Source organism: Mytilus californianus, unplaced genomic scaffold (assembly GCF_021869535.1).
Source record: "Mytilus californianus isolate M0D057914Y unplaced genomic scaffold, xbMytCali1.0.p SCAF_9, whole genome shotgun sequence".
Lineage (NCBI taxonomy): Eukaryota > Metazoa > Mollusca > Bivalvia > Mytilida > Mytilidae > Mytilus > Mytilus californianus.
This window is the reverse complement of record NW_026262745.1, coordinates 39,619,990-39,637,354: the sequence shown is the minus strand read 5'-3', so window position 1 is coordinate 39,637,354 and position 17,365 is coordinate 39,619,990. Positions and strand designations below refer to the sequence as shown.

The 17,365-nt window shown below is 33.6% G+C and overlaps 1 protein-coding gene and 1 long non-coding RNA gene across 2 annotated transcripts; one reads left to right on the top strand and one right to left on the bottom strand.

Annotated features, from left to right (window-relative positions):
- Positions 1 to 1,232: 1,232 nt before the first annotated feature.
- LOC127714539 (heat shock protein 70 B2-like) lies at positions 1,233 to 5,318 on the bottom strand. Its single transcript, XM_052220619.1, has one exon. It carries the CDS (start codon positions 5,080 to 5,082, stop codon positions 3,034 to 3,036), a length of 2,049 nt encoding a protein of 682 aa, XP_052076579.1. The 5' UTR covers positions 5,083 to 5,318; the 3' UTR covers positions 1,233 to 3,033.
- Positions 5,319 to 14,693: 9,375 nt separating this feature from the next.
- LOC127713937 (uncharacterized) lies at positions 14,694 to 17,023 on the top strand. The gene is made up of 2 exons (XR_007987544.1): positions 14,694 to 15,151; positions 15,706 to 17,023. It is a non-coding gene; the product is annotated as an uncharacterized LOC127713937 (long non-coding RNA).
- The last annotated feature ends 342 nt before the right edge of the window (positions 17,024 to 17,365 follow it).

The following is a 17,365-nucleotide window of genomic DNA, read 5'->3' as shown; positions in this document are numbered from 1 at the left end:
ACTTATTTATAATCGACGTAATATACGACTCGGTGATTTGCACAGAACTTCGTGGAGTTTTTTTAAAAAGTACAAATGTATAGTAGACTTTGCATACGGTCATGCATAGTGTCTTTTCAGAGTACATGAAGTTTTACAAATGCACATATTTATAATCGACCTAGCATTAGGTAGTTTTGTTATACATAGTTCATGAACTTTATTTAGAGTACGCATTTACAAAGGACATAGCAGTAGCGGCTATTCATATCATTTAAGAAAGATCGACGAGGAGAGACAGAGTTTAATACGATTTCACATATCTGCTCACTTTACTTATAGATTGAGTTAGATATAATAACATTCATCGACACAAACTTGTATGCCAAAGATGTTGCAAGATGAAAAACATTTTCATTCAGCTTATATTCCATAAGACCAATGACAAAGATATGGTGAAAATCATAATACTTGATGCAAGAATTTGAAACTCAGACGCACCAAAAACTGATGGGTCAATGAAAAATGAGGATGAAAATTTCAGCATGTGCATATCTTTTCAGAAGTAAAGAAATTCTGTCACAAATACATCTTTTGAATTCATCCCATTTTTTATCAATTGAACATAAGTAAGTTCTAAAGCTCCATCTCTTTCTGAATCTTGCAGAGTGGAAATGACTAAGATCCTTGCTGATATGCATTAATCATGTTAATCACGAGGGGAACTACTATTGATGTTTACTGTTAATAAATGATATTTGTAGTTTGTTTTAAATCACCACCACTTGATGTCCTCCGCAAAGTTGTTATGATGTAAGGAACCTTATTGCTTCAGTTGCATTGGTCAATATAATTTGTGTGTCCCTTTTACGGATGAAAATGAATGACGAACACTGACTCACTACTAGACAACTATGGTTTCTTTTGTTTGTAACTTTCAAATGTTTTTCCCTTCTTTGCAGTCTACTCCTACGCCACTGCTTTATTATTTAATAAATATTATTCTCGACTACAGTTCATATTTTAAGCACCCCACCTTAGTGAACCCTGCACTCCGACATCTTAATCAGCATGTTTGACTGCTATGACCACGACGAGGACTGTAACATGTATTATCCACCTTATTTAAAACAAAGTAAACATTTAAAATATAAATGCTACAATAAATAATTAATAAAAATAACAATAAATTAAAGTAACGGAACCAAGCTAAAGTTCAACTGTGAGCTATTGCTCACAAATGATAGCCCCGCTTTGCAAGATACAAGATACAAGATATTTTATTAACCAATTATGGTGCCCAAAATTTGAGCTATACAATCACATGAATTACAAAATAAAACACAATAAATGATTAGAATGATTAGGGTGATTAAAGTACATTGAAACAAAAACATGCATTCACATTTAAACAAAGTAACATAATTATAAACAATGTCATTGACAAAACATTAAGTCTTTTTGGAAGCCACTGTGACCTGGAGAAATATAGGTATTCGGTAAACAGTAAGTTTATGGGTAATGAATGTGAAAACGCATTATGCGGTATATAGCGTGCATGCACACATGAAGCTGGATACCAAATATTAGGAAGCTATTGTTAGTAGTTACTGAGAAAAAGGTGACTAAATATCATACATGGCCATTATGTGTAAGAATACATTAGAACTCAAAACATTCGGTAGCGAGAAGCTGTTAGAGAAGAATGTAAAAGACTTCACATGGTAAAGTTATCTCAAAGGAAGCTTACTACCAAATTTCTGGATGCTCTGATTTCCTATTCCTTAGGAGAAAAGTGTGACAAACATTTCATGGGACGGACGGAAGGACCGACGAAACATGGACGGAAGAACGGATTGACGTTAATCAGTATAACCCCTTTCGAAGCGGGGGTATAGATATATCGAAAACTGACTTATTGTAAACTTACAAAGTGCATTTTTTAATTCACAAATATTTCTTAATTAACTTTTCCACAGCAGTGGGAAATCTAGTGAACGAAGACAATAGAACTTCACTCTTCTTATGAACAAGTCGAGAAAATCAATAATAAAACAATGCCGGTGACGATACTAATCAAAAATTATTTCTAAACAACAATTGTACATTTTAAAGAAATTATTTGTTAAACTGTGTTAGAAATAAACATGCAAATACACAGTGTTTTATGTCCAGTATTTATCGAGATAACTGCATTAGAAGCTGTAAAACTGAAATATAAAAAATGTTATCTTTGCTGCATTTTGATGAAAAAATTGGAAAAATCTTGTACATACAAAATCTAAAGATCTTTGGGGTCACCAACTTTCAGGGTGTTCCACAAAGTCCTTAGCATGTTACAATTTCCCAGAATATATTTATTTTTCACAACTAAGTTTTCGAGTACACCGGTCTGCTCTTGTCACGTGAACATTCGATACAAAATATTGTCTTTTCGTGAATGTAACAATTTTAAAGTCTGTCTGTGCAGATTCAAAAAATAAAGATAAATATTTTTATAAAGTAGGTATCTTTGTACTAATATTTATACAATTTTAGGAAAAAGTCGTATTTTTGTACATGTATTTGCGGTCTTCTCGATCTATTCACAGTCAATGCTTACATCGGGATAAGGTTCGTTTGAATTTGCTTAGTAACTTAAATTCAAAAGTGTTAATCTTTGCTGCATATTATCGATTCCTTTGGATTATTTTCCTTGAACTTCTCTGATCTAGCTGCATATATATACGGATAATTAGCATGTTCCAGAAATTTATTCGGATAGCAAAATTTTAAACCAATTTAACAACAAGTTCTATAGCCAGCTGTACTCGTCGTTTGCTATTTAAGGAGGAAATGATAACATTGAACGGAATTGATTTGTTTTTATTTCAACTTATTTCTATTTTTCCCGTGAATACAAAAACTGATAGCGTCCTTGCTAAAACGGTACAAACATTGAAATGATCTAGTTTTCGGTGTTTACATGGGAGGCAATACTTTCTCACTAGATTTCCAACTGACAGTAGGTTCATGTGACATGCTTTCACTGTCATATTAACCTCATGTACTAATTTATGGTCCATTTTGAGCACCACCGTGAAGTTTTGTCACGACAGGGGTACAAACTTTCTGCAATTCTTTCATTTTGTCCTCATATTCTTCTTTCTCTGCCAGGGAATTATTATCCAGCCAACTAAGTGACTCTTCACAAGCCTGTTTAACACTAAATATATAGTGTTCCAGTTTATTTCTTGCTGCGAGACACTGCTTTTGTTTTTCATCTTCTTTTTGAAGTTTTGTCATGACAGGCGAACATACTTTCTGCAGTTCTTTCATCTTGTCCTCAAATTCCTCTTTCTCTGCCAGAGAATTATTATCCATCCATTTAAGTGACTCTTCACAAGCATTGCCTAAATCATCTTTGTCCTGTGTTGACAGCTTATCTTTAGAGTCACCTATAGCTTGTTTAACACTGAATATGTAGTTTTCTAATTGATTTCTTGAAGTGATACGCTGGGTTTGTTTTTCATCTTCTTCTCTATATTTCTCAGCATCGGAAACCATTCGATCAATTTCCTTTTTACTTAGTCTTCCTCTGTCATTTGTGATTGTAATTTTCTTAGAATTTCCACTACTTTTGTCTTTAGCAGAAACTGTTAAAAGTCCATTTGCAAAAAAATCAAATTCTACATAAATCTTAGTCACACCTCGGAGAGCTGGAGGTATACCATCGAGATCGAATTTTCCAAGACGATAATTGTCTTTGGTCATTGCTCTTTCACCTTCAAAGACCTGAATGTTAACATCGGGTTGGTTGTCTGAATACGTTGTAAATATCTGTGAAGTCTTTGCTGGGATTTTCGTATTCCTGTCAATTAGTTTGGTCATTACACCACCTGCAGTTTCAATACCAAGGGAGAAAGGAGCTACGTCGATTAAAAGAACATCTTTGATAGTGTCGCTACGATCGCCCGATAGGATAGCTGCTTGGACGGCTGCACCGTATGCAACAGCTTCATCTGGATTGACCGATTTGTTAAGTTCTTTCCCATTCATAAATTCCGAGAGTATTTTCTGTATTTTTGGTATCCTTGTTGAACCTCCCACAAGTACAATCTCATGAATACTACTTTTATCAAGTTTAGCGCCTCTTAAAGCTTTTTCAATTGGTTCAAGTGTGCCCTTGAACAAATCTGAGCAGAGTTCTTCAAATCGTGCTCTAGTAACCTTTGTGTTAAAGTCTATACCCTCAAACAAAGAATTAATTTTCACACTTGCTTCTGTACTGCTTGATAGTGTTTTCTTTGCTTTCTCACAAGCAGTTCTCAATTTTCTGATTGCACCATTATCGCCAGAAATGTCCTTTTTATACTTTCTCTTAAATTTATTTAAAAAATGATTGATCATTCTGTTGTCAAAGTCTTCGCCTCCAAGTTGACTATCACCGAATGAAGAGCGAACCTCGAACAATGAACTTTCATTTATCGTAAGAATTGAAACGTTAAACCCTCCTCCTCCCAAATCAAATATTAGCACGTTTTTCTCGCCTGATAAATTCTTGTCAATACCGTAAGCTAAAGCAGCAGCTGTTGGCTCGTTTATTATTCGCAGTACATTAAGTCCTGCAATAAAACCAGCATCCTTTGTGGCTTGTCTTTGAGAAAAACTAAAGTATGCAGGTACTGTGATGACGGCATTTGTAACTTTCTTTCCGAGATAAACTTCAGCGGTTTCTTTTATTTTTACTAATACCATTGAACTAATTTCTTCCGAGGTAAATGTTTTTGTTTCTCCTTTGTGTTCCGCTTGTAGTTTTGGCTTGCCTCCACTATCGATGACTTTGAATGGCCAAAATTTGATATTTGACTGTACTGTAAAATGACTAAAGTTTCTTCCAATCAGTCTTTTGGCATCAAAAATTGTATTTGAAGCATTCATTGCGACTTTATTTTGAGCTGCATCACCAACAAGTCTTTCAGTATCCGTGAAAGCCACATAACTTGGAGTTGTTCTGTTCCCTTGGTCGTTGGCAATGATGTCTACTTTTCCGTGCTGGAAAACGCCAACACATGAGTTAGTTGTTCCAAGATCAATTCCAATTGCTGGACCTTTTTCGGCCATATTTGTCTACTATTTTTCTGTAAATAAAATCCTTTATCTTATCAAAATCTTCAGACATGTACTGCTATTGAAAATTGTCTTCCCGTACTTTAATTTGCCAATAACCTTTCCGTATGCAGTGACCTTACCCACGAGACCTCTCTTTAGATCATCGGCAACCGCAAAGCAAGTGCGAAGGGAACACCGTGATGAATGAAAAGGTAAACATACGAGCACTGGAAAGTAAATAGCGTTGATTGAATCTGAAAGAAAGAAAAATAACACCAAATCATTGAATAATTGCTATGATAAAGTTAAATTAACAAATAATAGTGCATAGAAAATATTAACACAAATTAACATCGACTTCCAACTAACTAATTTTTCACGTGCTCCATGATTCTTTGTTGAAACTTCTGCACAAAAAAAGGCAAGGTAGTTAGCAGCTAAAGTTTTCTAAAACAATCACTGAATGATTTTTTTTGTCGATTATGTAATGGATGCTTAGTCAATGTAAAAAGACGTGCATAGAGGACTAGTTTAGTATATATGCATGCATTGTTTCAATGATTTCTAAAGAACTTCTGGACAATTTTAAATCTCGGTCTATTTCTGAAATTAATTCTTACATAACTTTTGATTTTTTAACCCTGTATACCAACATTCCCCATGTGAAATTATAAAATTGTTTTGAATAAACATTGAATGACAAACTTTTTTCTTATGTGACGTTTACATTTTCTGACGTCAGACACGCGAAGCAATGAATGTGGTTTTTAATTTGATAGATGCTTTTGTGCTTTTTTTTGTAAATAATTGTTTGTTTTGATATTGTAACACAGTGATGACTGCTATACCCATATTTTGACTATTTTATTTATAATGTCTGTTTTGTTCACGCATCGTTGTAAATATAACGGAATTTGATAAGACTGTCGTACAAGTGAGAGGTTTAGCGCTATAAAACCAGGTTCAATCCACCATTTTCTACATTTGAAAATGCCTGTACCAAGTCAGGAATATGACAGTTGTTGTCCATTCGTTTGATGTGTTTTGTCATTTGATTTTGCCATGTGATTAGGGACTTTCCGATTGAATTTTCCTCGGAGTTCAGTATTTTTGTGATTTTACTTTTTCCTTAATATTATTATAACAAGAAACTCGCTTTATATGACTTTATGCTTTTATTTTATTGATAACAAGCGAGATAATTGTTCTTGACGTCACCCATATCTATCACAATTAACAGATAGCAACAACAAAAAAATCACCAAAGATAACAGGCTGATAGTTTTGTACGCTAGACGCGCAAAAAACACAATGCTAAAAGTAGTTAAACTTTTTAATGAAATGTCAAAAGTAAGCACAACACTTATGACCTCTTTCTAAGATTGAATTTCTTTGAAATAAAATTGTCTGTAAAATATTAAATGCACATGAAAACTCTTAAAAAACAACATTTACAAAGTCCGGCAATTTTATATTTCTATTTTTTCAAGATGCAAAATAACTGATAAGAATCATCCCTACTGAAATGACACAATATTAAATAAAGCAATAATGCGTTTTTAATTTATTTTAAAGGAGCATTAGCCACGAGTTTGACAGTATTTAAATTTCAAACAATTACAATTAAGAACAAAATTTTGAATAACAACTTGCTTTCTGCAGTCAGTCAATTGTGTCTAAATAAGCTAAACAAAATCAGTGATACATTATTGATTTGCAAGACAATAATTTGAGCTCATTTACCTCTGTATACATGACGTTTTTCAGATGTCATGTCAATAGACCCACAGATTAATTTATTTTTACAAGATGAAAAATCATATTACTCCGGAATATTTATCAAACTTAGTTCCAGAATCCCATGCAACCATACATAATCATAATACGAGAAACTCGTCACTAATCCCCCCTGTTCGAACAAGAACAGCCCTGTATTCGAATTATTATTTACCAACAACTGTATGTTCATGGAATCTCCTCCCTGAGAATGCTAAGACCAGTACTTCGGTGGGGGCTTTCAGGAATTGTGTCCAGTCTCGGGTGACTAGGCCTCCAAATTATTATTACATTGGTAAGCGATTAGGTCAAATTTATCACTCAAGACTTCGAATGCAATGCAGTTCTCTAAATCAACATCTTTTTGTAAAAAATATATTGGCCTCACCACTTTGTTTATGTGGTGCTATAGAAACAACAGCGCATTACTTGTTGCACTGCCCCCGATTTCACATCATGCGTGAACAGCATTTTTATAACATCAATATCATACATTTCTTGTCGGAAGAAATTTTGCTATACGGTTCAACGGATTTCAGCTACGAACAAAACATTGAAATATTCTTGGCAGTTCAAACATTCATACTCAGTAGCAAAAGATTTGTCATATGATTTCAAACATCTTGTTCAACAAGTAATACTTATCTCTTAAATAATTGTGTCCGTTCAGAAACATACACTTCATTATTGTATTTCTGATGTAAATTTTTTTTTCTCTTTTGTGTTCACAACCTTATTACATGTATATGTTTTGTTTGTTTTCCTTCTAGTGTAACATTTTTATTTTTTTTTTACATTCTGGATCGATCACGTGACTTCCGGTCGGCATGGTCAAGATTTTTCTGCTCCTGCAAAAAGTCAAAAAAAGATAAGTTTTCTGTGTGTTTTTGTGAGTCAGTTGTCAAATAAGTCAAATATTTTCAGTAAATGAGCCATAAATAACTGTATATAAATGTAAATATGGATTAATTAGTGACGAATAGTGAAAAATCCTCTTTGAAAATTGTGCATTGACACTCGGCCTGTTGCCGCCATATTGGATTTTTTTTTTTTATTTTGAAATTGAAATTTTGTATATCCGAATTTTGACATTGCATAAACAATAGAAATTCATGTCAGTGAACAAGATAATAAAAGAATACAAAAGGGTTTATAACCTATTTAAAAGGCAGGGCCTTTCAAGAGAAACCGTGCTTTTCACGGACAGCAAGGGGTTTAGTGTAGATAAAGTGGTCCCAGACAGCGTCCGTGACAAGTTCCACATAATAGCCAAGAGCGGAACTACAGCCACCACTGATGAGCACTTAAAAAACCTCTTTGCAAAACTAGAAGAACTGAAACAAAAAGACCCAATTATTCTAATCTGGTTTGGAACTTGTGAGATTACCACAAAGGGAAAATACACATACCTAAGAAATTACCCCTATCAAAATATAGAGTCAATACTTACAGGCTATAGAGAACTAAGAGACAAAATACTTACAAGATTCAAATATGTCACTATAATCTTTCTTGAATGCCCATATTATTCAATCTCCACATTTAATAAAACAATCAGAGAAGGGAAGAAAAATAAAGACATATTAGAACAAAACAACAATCAGAAAAAACCATCAAACTACTCCTTAGTAGTGAAAAAGTATAGTGGTACCAGAATTGTAACAACAAAGGAAAGAAACAAGAGGCATTACCCGGCATTAGTAATTGATAAGTCAAAAGGGTTTAGATCAGTAACACAAGCGAGTAGCTTGGATAAAGAACTGTGCTACCAAGTAGACTACTATAATAGTCAATTAAAATTACTTAATAAGAAGTATAGAGCACCCAGATTTTCACAAGACCAAATAATATCGAACAAACCCAAAAACAAAACCAGGGTGAGGTACAGGAAAAACTATAAGTTATTGTCAGACGGCATCCACCCAAATAGAACGCTAGCTAAACTATGGGTTTACAAAATGGTGGAGCTATCCCTAGAAGTGTCTGAAACCTGTTAAGGAGGAGTCACTGAAATAGGGAAGCCCTGTTTCAGTTGCATAAAGTAAAAGGGAACTGTTATTATATATATATATATAATAAACCCAGATAGGGAAGCCTTGTCTGGGCATAGTAAATTATTGGGGAGGCAAGACAGAATAGGGAAGCCCTGTTCTGTACATAACGAAGTGAAATATTGACTCTATAGATAGGTACTTCAGTTCCATAGACAAGGAAGCCTTGTCTTCAAATTTAAAGTAAAAAAGCATATTCTAACAGAGAAATAATAATTAAAATAAAAAAAAAAAAAATTAAAAATTTTTTTTTAGAGTAATAGGGAAGCCCTATTACGTAGAGGTAAGCCTAGTTTTATTTAAAACGTGAACAGAAAACAAGGAAGCCTTGTCTTCTGAGTAAGGGAAAGGAATATATACAACAAGGAGAAATAAAAACAAAGGAAGCCTTGTTTTTATTAAAAAGGTCAGTGCTAAACATTTTTTAGGAGGATAAGGAATCCTTGTCCTGAAAAATAAGTCAAGAGAGATAGTTATTGAGGAAACAGGGAAGCCCTAATTCTATCATTTGAGAGTGCAGTTTATGTCAAACGGATGGGGAAGCCTTGTCCCAAAATAAATTAAACACGTGATAGGGAAGCCCTGTCAAAATTAGGATAGTCTAGCTTCATTTGAAATCGAACTTTAGATAAGGATAGGGTAGCCTTGTCCTTTAAATAAAAGTAGAATAAAATAAAGTACTACAAAATAAATTGGTGTAAGGAAGCCTTATACAATTCCTCAGTCAGGTAAAAAAAAAAAAAAAAAAAATAGGGAAGCCCTATTTTTATTAAGTAAGAAGTATGGCGTCAACCAGAAAAAACAGTACCACAGGCCCCAAATCGTCACAAAAAACAAGTCAAGATGAGGATGAAGCGTGGACATGCGCAAAATGTACCAAAATCTTCAGGGAGCCAGAGGCTCAACTTATGGAATGCCAAAGGTGTAAGGAACATTTCTGCATAACCTGTCTAAAGAAAACAAAAGCGGAATACAGCATGCTATGTAAAACAGATGCAATGTGGTTTTGTGGGAAATGCAGAATAGTCATGGAACAACATGCAGTCACCGATATTGAAATAGAAAGAAGGTGCAAACAGATAATGGAGAGTTATGAGGAAAGAATTACATTACTTGAAAAAACAGTTGAAAATAAATGTGACGAGGATAAAGTCAAGGAGATTGTTAGAGAGGAAATAAAAAACTGCAATGACGATATGGTAAAATTGATGGTACAAGAGGAAGTTGGCAAAATAGAGGCACCAATCATAGAAGAAAGTTGTAATGAGGAAAAAGTTAAAGCCATAATAACAGAAGAAATAAGCAAGATACAAAAGCCCGAGAATAAAGGAGACAGCGATTCCACAAACAATGAGATAGATATAGCAGCCAATCCTATAACAAGAAAGGAGACTGTAACAAATGTTCTTGAAGAAATTAATGAGAGAAAGGCAAGAGAAAATAACCTGATCGTCTTTGGGATCCCTGAAATAGATGACGAGAGCAAAGAAGTAAGAGATAATACTGACAAAGAAAAACTAAACGAGCTCTTTACAGACTGCAAAATAAAACTGGATAAGGAAAATTTGAAAATGGTTAAAAGACTTGGGAAATTTAACAAAGAAAAGCTAAATAGACCAATCCTAGTAAAATTACCTAGTGCAGAACCTAAGATCACCCTATTTAGAAACATCCATTATATAAAAACAAACCCAAAATACGAAAAAGTGGGCGTCAGTAACGACCTAACCCAAGCAGAAAGAGAGCAAGAGAAAAGATTGTGGGATCAAGCGAGAAGACAAACCGAAGAAGAGATTTCGGGGGACTACCATTTCAAAGTAAGGGGCCCACCTTGGGCAAGGAAGGTTGTCAAATTAAGGAAGCTAGACTCCTAAAAGATAAAAGAGGAAAAGAGAATGTAAATAATTTTAATGGTAAAAAGGTTTTTAAAAATGTAAAAACAGATAATTTTACAGTTTTACCCAAATTAAGCTGTATATACACAAATGCAGATCAGTTATTCAACAAGCTGCCTGAATTAACAGTAAGAACAAGAGACGATAAACCAAAAATAATTGGTATTACAGAGGTTAAACCTAAAAATAATCGGTACAAACCAGGAATTTCAGAATATTCTTTAGCCGATGTATCCGATTACAACATGTTTGGTAAAAACCTAGACGTTGACACAGGCAGAGGTCTTTTATTGTACATAGATAAACAACTGGACGCATCACAGGTCCAAATGAATACAGAATTCCAAGAAAACTTATTTATTAAGATTAATTTAAACCAGTCAGACCAGCTATTATTAGGCCTAATATACAGAACACCATCAAACAGATCACAGGAATACACTAAACAATTAAATACGCTTACCACTGAAGCTTGTAGTAAAGGCTACTCACATATCCTATTAATGGGAGATTATAATTTTCCTGAAATAAACTGGGACAGTTGGAATTCACCAGGTGAAAGTACAGAAAGTAATGAATACAAATTTTTAGAGAATCTACAAGAAAACTTCTTATTTCAACATGTTACAAGACCAACACGATGGAGGGGTACAAATACACCCCATACCCTAGACCTGATTTTAACAAATGAGGAAAATATGATCTCAAATTTAGAATACCAAAGTCCACTGGGAAAAAGCGATCACTGCACTATGAAATTTGACTTTAGTTGCTATACAAATATTAAAAGTAAACCAAAAATAATTAAATTATTTAATAGAGGAAACTACATAAAAATAAAAGAAGAACTAGATAACATTAAATGGTCAGAATTACTACAGAAAGAAAATGATATAAACGAAAAATTGGAGATCAGTTTTAAGTATAATTCAAGATATGGACAAAAAATATATACCAACAAAAGAAAGGAAACAAATCGGTAGAGGGAAAAACAATTTTCCAATGGATAAAAACACCATAGATAAAATTAAAAGGAAAAACATCCTCTCAAAAAAGATAACGCATAATAACGACCCGGATGTGAGGAAAGAATACAATAAGATAAGGAATCAAGTAAAAAGTAGAGTAAATAAGTTGAAGAGGGAATATGAGAAAAATCTGTCTGAAAAAGCTAAAGAAAACCCAAAAGCTATCTGGAGTTATATCAAGTCAAAAACTAAAACCAAAGAAGGAATTGGGGATTTACACCTGGATCCAGAAGACACAAAATCAGATAAAACGGAGGATAATAGCAAGAAGGCCAAATTACTAGTAGAATACTTTTCCAGCGTATTCACCAAGGAACCTGACGGAGTAGTGCCATCACCAACGCCGGTATTAGTAACTAATGTAATGTCAAATCAGAAAATAAAGGAAGAAGTAGTGCTGAAACACTTAAATGCATTGAAAATAGATAAATCTCCAGGTATGGACAAACTACACCCTAGGCTGCTAAAAGAGATCGCTGAATCATTGGCAAATCCTTTATGTATAATATATAATCAATCACTTGAAAGTAAGACAGTACCTAACGATTGGAAAAATGCTATGATAAGTGCTATATTTAAAAAGGGTAATAAGTCACTAGCCAAAAATTATAGACCAGTCAGTTTGACATCTGTAGTATGCAAAATAATGGAGAAGATATTGCGTGAATTTATTATAGAGCATATGAAAAAGAACAACTTATTCTCTAAAAAGCAATACGGATTTATTGCAGGGAGGTCAACTGGTCTTCAATTATTAGAAGTGATTGATAAGTGGACAGAGGCATTAGATCAAGGTTTAGACATAGATTGCATATATACTGATTTTATGAAGGCCTTTGATAAGGTACCTCATAAAAGATTAATAGCCAAAATCAAAAATCTAGGTGTCAGTGAAGATATAGTAGGGTGGATAACAAGCTTCTTAAAAGATAGGAAACAAAAGGTCATAGTGAATGGTGAAGAATCAGACTGGGCTAACGTTACATCTGGGATACCCCAAGGATCAGTACTAGGACCATTACTATTTGTTCTATATATAAATGATCTTCCAGACCAAGTGGATTCTGATGCATACCTATTTGCGGATGATACCAAGATCTTTAGAATAATAAAAACCCAGAAAGACAGACAAATTCTACAAGAAGACCTTAACAAGATGGAATCCTGGAGTGACAAATGGCTACTCAAATTTCACCCGGAAAAATGTAAATATATGAAAATATGTAAGAAATCTAATAGCACTGACCAACCATCAAATTATAGTCTTCTAAACCATCCAATAGCACAAGTTACAGAGGAAAAAGATATAGGAGTCCTTATTGACTCAGAACTCACCTTTGAAAATCACATAAGTGAAAAAGTGAACAAGGCCAACTCTATATTTGCAGTTCTTAGAAGAACATTTAAGTACTTGGGAATTGAGACATTCATGCCATTGTACAAAACCATGGTTAGAACCCACCTAGATTATGCCAGCTCAGTCTGGTCCCCATACAGGAAAAAAGATATCGACAAAATAGAAGGTGTCCAAAGAAGGGTAACAAAACAATTACCAGGTCTCAAAGACATGAGCTACCCAGAGCGACTTAAAAAACTAGGCTTACCAACATTATCGTATAGGAGAATAAGAGGGGATATGATTGAAACCTTCAAAACAATGAATGGATACTATGACAAAGAAGTAAGCTCATTTTTAAGAACGGCAGATGATTCTCAACAAAGATTCAGTAGCAGGACCAACAGTAATAAAGTCATTCATCAAAGATTCAAAACAAATATCCGTAAACACTCTTTCTCTGTTAGAATTGCTAAAACCTGGAACAAATTACCAGATAAAATAACAAAGTCACCATCAACAAATGCATTTAAAAACCGATTAGACAAATTTTGGTCAGACGAAGAGATATACTATAATGACTACAGAGCAGAAATATCCGGAAGTCACGGACAAAATACTAATAGAAAAACATTAAATTATGAGTCTGGTGAAGAGGAACCTTGAGGGGTCCTGTACTGGAAATCAACTATAAGTAACTATAAGTAAGTAAGTAATTCTACTCCTTGAGTATTACAATATGAAATGTTCTTATTTGAATTAGGAAACGGATTAATATAAGCTAACAGCTTGTTTCTGGATCCTATTAATTATTCACTTGTATTAATATTTAAATGCCAATTTGTGTACATTACTTAACCTGAATTTAATTAATAAAATATGTTTATACTAATAGACCCCTTTCGCACCGTGGTTACTTCGGATTGCTCCGAGGTTTATAATCACCCGGAAGTTTGTCGAAATCGAGGCTTAGTGTGTAAAAACAACTACAACGATACTAAATACTGCATTTCTACTGTTTAACAAGAAGATAACATAATTTTTCAACGACTTTAGTTACTTGCAGCATTATCTGGTAGGTTTATTTATTGGAAATAACTAAAATATCAACACGGTGAATGAAAAATCGTTCATGCATTCATTTGTTTACATTTCGGCAGTACAACAACGTGTGTTTGTAAAAAGAAAGAAATTCAAATACGGTCAGATTTGACAACATAATGAAAATAAATCATGATTTTAAAGTATGAATATGTGTGAAATACTTGTCTTTCATATTTGACTACTTACATTTTGTGCATAAACTGTTTATTTGGCACTAAGTAAAAAAGGGGGGTGTATCATCTCAAGTCATCATGTACATGATGTTTTTTCCTACTGACCTAACTTACTTGCTGATAAAACTAAGGATATTTGATATACTTAATATTTTATAGTTTAAAAGAGCACTTGCAGTTGATATAATAAAGGAAAAATGTGAAATAAATGCACATTGTCTATAACATTTTAGGAGAAAAACATTTTTATTGTAGATTAAACATGGCTACATGAGTCACTAAAAGATCAAGGGAAAAGCAGTTTCATGTTAATGGATGTTTTAGTTTTGCTTTTCTGCAAAATGGTGTGGCATCAGAAATTCATTTGTTCCATTTTCCAAAAGCTGTTCTTTCTGACAAGCATAAAAGAGACCGGTGGTGTAGTCTTATCAAGAGGCATGATGGACGAGATGGTTTTTCATTAAATAGTAACACTGTTATTTGTGAAAATCACTTCAGAAGTGAAGATATCACTATCTCACTTGCAAGAAAGAGATGGTCTTTGAAGCCTGATGTGGAGCCAACAGTGTTTGATTGGGCTAATTTAAAGTTTAAGAGAAAATCTCCAAGAAAAAGATTACCCTATGAAGTGATGACACCAACTAGTACAGATTCTGGATATGATCATGAAGTACAATCTGAAACCCTTTACTGATGTGAGCCAATCCAAGACAATGAGGTAATGATCACAATTTTAAGCCTTTCTTTTTTCAAGTTATACTTTAACAACTTTAAATATAATTTAGATAGTAGTGTCTGTCATATAAGAAGATGAAATATACATGTACGGTGTGAGCCAAGGCTCCGGGTTGAAGGCTGTATTTTAACCTATATAATAATATGTTACAAAAAAAACTTTAAAGACATTGTGACTTGGATGGAGAGTTGTCTCATTGGCACTCACATCACATCTTTTTTATTTATAATTAGATAATGAACATCAACATGATACAGAATAGATAAAGTACACAGAAATGATAAATGTTTACAAGAAATAACTAGTTAGTTGTACTTGGTAAGTTTCTGTAAGGAAGTAAGTAAATACTAACTTTTTATGATCTGTACAAGTAAATAATGATTGATTTTTTTTGTCAGGAAATGCTGCATACATTACAAATAATTCTACAAATATGACATGAATTAAACTTGCAATTTTTTTTTTTGGGGGGGGGGGGGGGACCAATCCACTTATTATGTTCACAGAGCCTGTAAATTGTTTTTTTCATTTTTCAGCTTGATTCAATGAATGTTGATGAAAACTTGAAAACAAAAGCCACACAGACAGAATGGTTGGATGATCAAAATGATTTTATAGCCCCTCATGCTAAACACAACTATAGCTTCACAATGAAAATGTTGGAGAAAAATTTGACTAATCTAGACATTCAAGAAACAATTGAACTATTTAAAACAAAAATTGAGTCTCTTAATGAAAAATTGCATCTAAAAATATTTTTGATTTGCAAGAGCAACTGGAATACTTTGAGAAAAAAAAGATTCAGTTTGGACAAACTAAAACATGACAATGATGCAATTGCATTCTATACTGGTTTTCCAAACTATGGAACATTTATGGCCTGTTTTGAATATCTGGAATCTAAGGCATCAAGTATTGGAGAGGATAAAATGACACAATTGATGATTATAAACATTATCAAACAAAGGTGGGCGACTTGGTCCAAGAAGAAAACTGACTCTACGAGATGAATTTTTTATGACGCTCATTCGTCTTAAAGTAGGATTATTTGTTAGAGACCTTGCTGAACGATTTGAAATTTCACAAAGTCATTTTTCCAAAATTTTCATAACTTGGATAAATTTTTTGAACGTTGAATTGCCCTTGATATTCCCATTCCCTAGTCAAGAAAAGTGTTAAATACAATGCCAAAATCATTAAACTTGTACCCTACTACTAGGATTATCATAGACTGTACGGAAGTGTTTGTGGAAATTCCTTCTTCAATGCTTGCACAATCACAGACATGGTCTACCTATAAACACCATAATACTTATAAAGTTTTAGTGGGCGTTAGTCCAACTGGTAATGTTACCTTTGTTTCTGAATTTTGGGGTGGAAGAGTTTCCGACAAAGAAATCACTAAACATAGTGGCTTACTTGATTTACTTCAGCCAGGAGACAATGTTATGGCAGACAGAGGATTTGAGATTACTGACATTCTGCCTGAAGGTGTTACTTTAAACATTCCACCATTTAAAGGGACTAACAAACAATTATCTGCTCAAAATGTTGAAGATACAATTAGCATAACTTCTGTGCGAATCCATGTAGAGAGGGCGATTGGCCGAATTAAGTTTAAGCAATGTTGCAAGTCAGATTTTTAGAGTTGTGTCATTTTTAACAGGGTTTTACCGCCACTTGTTCCGCCAAAATCTGACAGTGATATTGATGATGGATGTATATGTATGTCTGGTTCATTTAAAGGATTGCTTGTTCCCCCTTAAGACATGTATCCTGTACTTAGATTTTTCATTCATCATGTACATGTACATGTACTTGTACCAAATATAAATATAAAGACCTTGTATACAAATGTAATGTTAACTATTCATATCAATTGACAATTCATTTTTAATGTTTTCCATCTCGTTTGACTTATCAGTCGAAGTTTGCGCTTTACTCTTCTTGTTTAAAGCTCAGAAACTACTGCCCACTGGTAGAATAAGTCAAGTTTTGGTAAACAATCCTGAAACCACGTTTCTGAATCAAAATTAATGCGCTGTACAAACAGCTCTCTTTCTGATCCAAACCACACAACAAAGTCTACCCATTTCAAATTAGCGACATACATCTGACCTTGAACTTGATAAGAGTAATTAGCTTTTTTTTCAAAGTAACAGTTCCATTCTGAGATTTGGTCGAATAAAAAGAAGT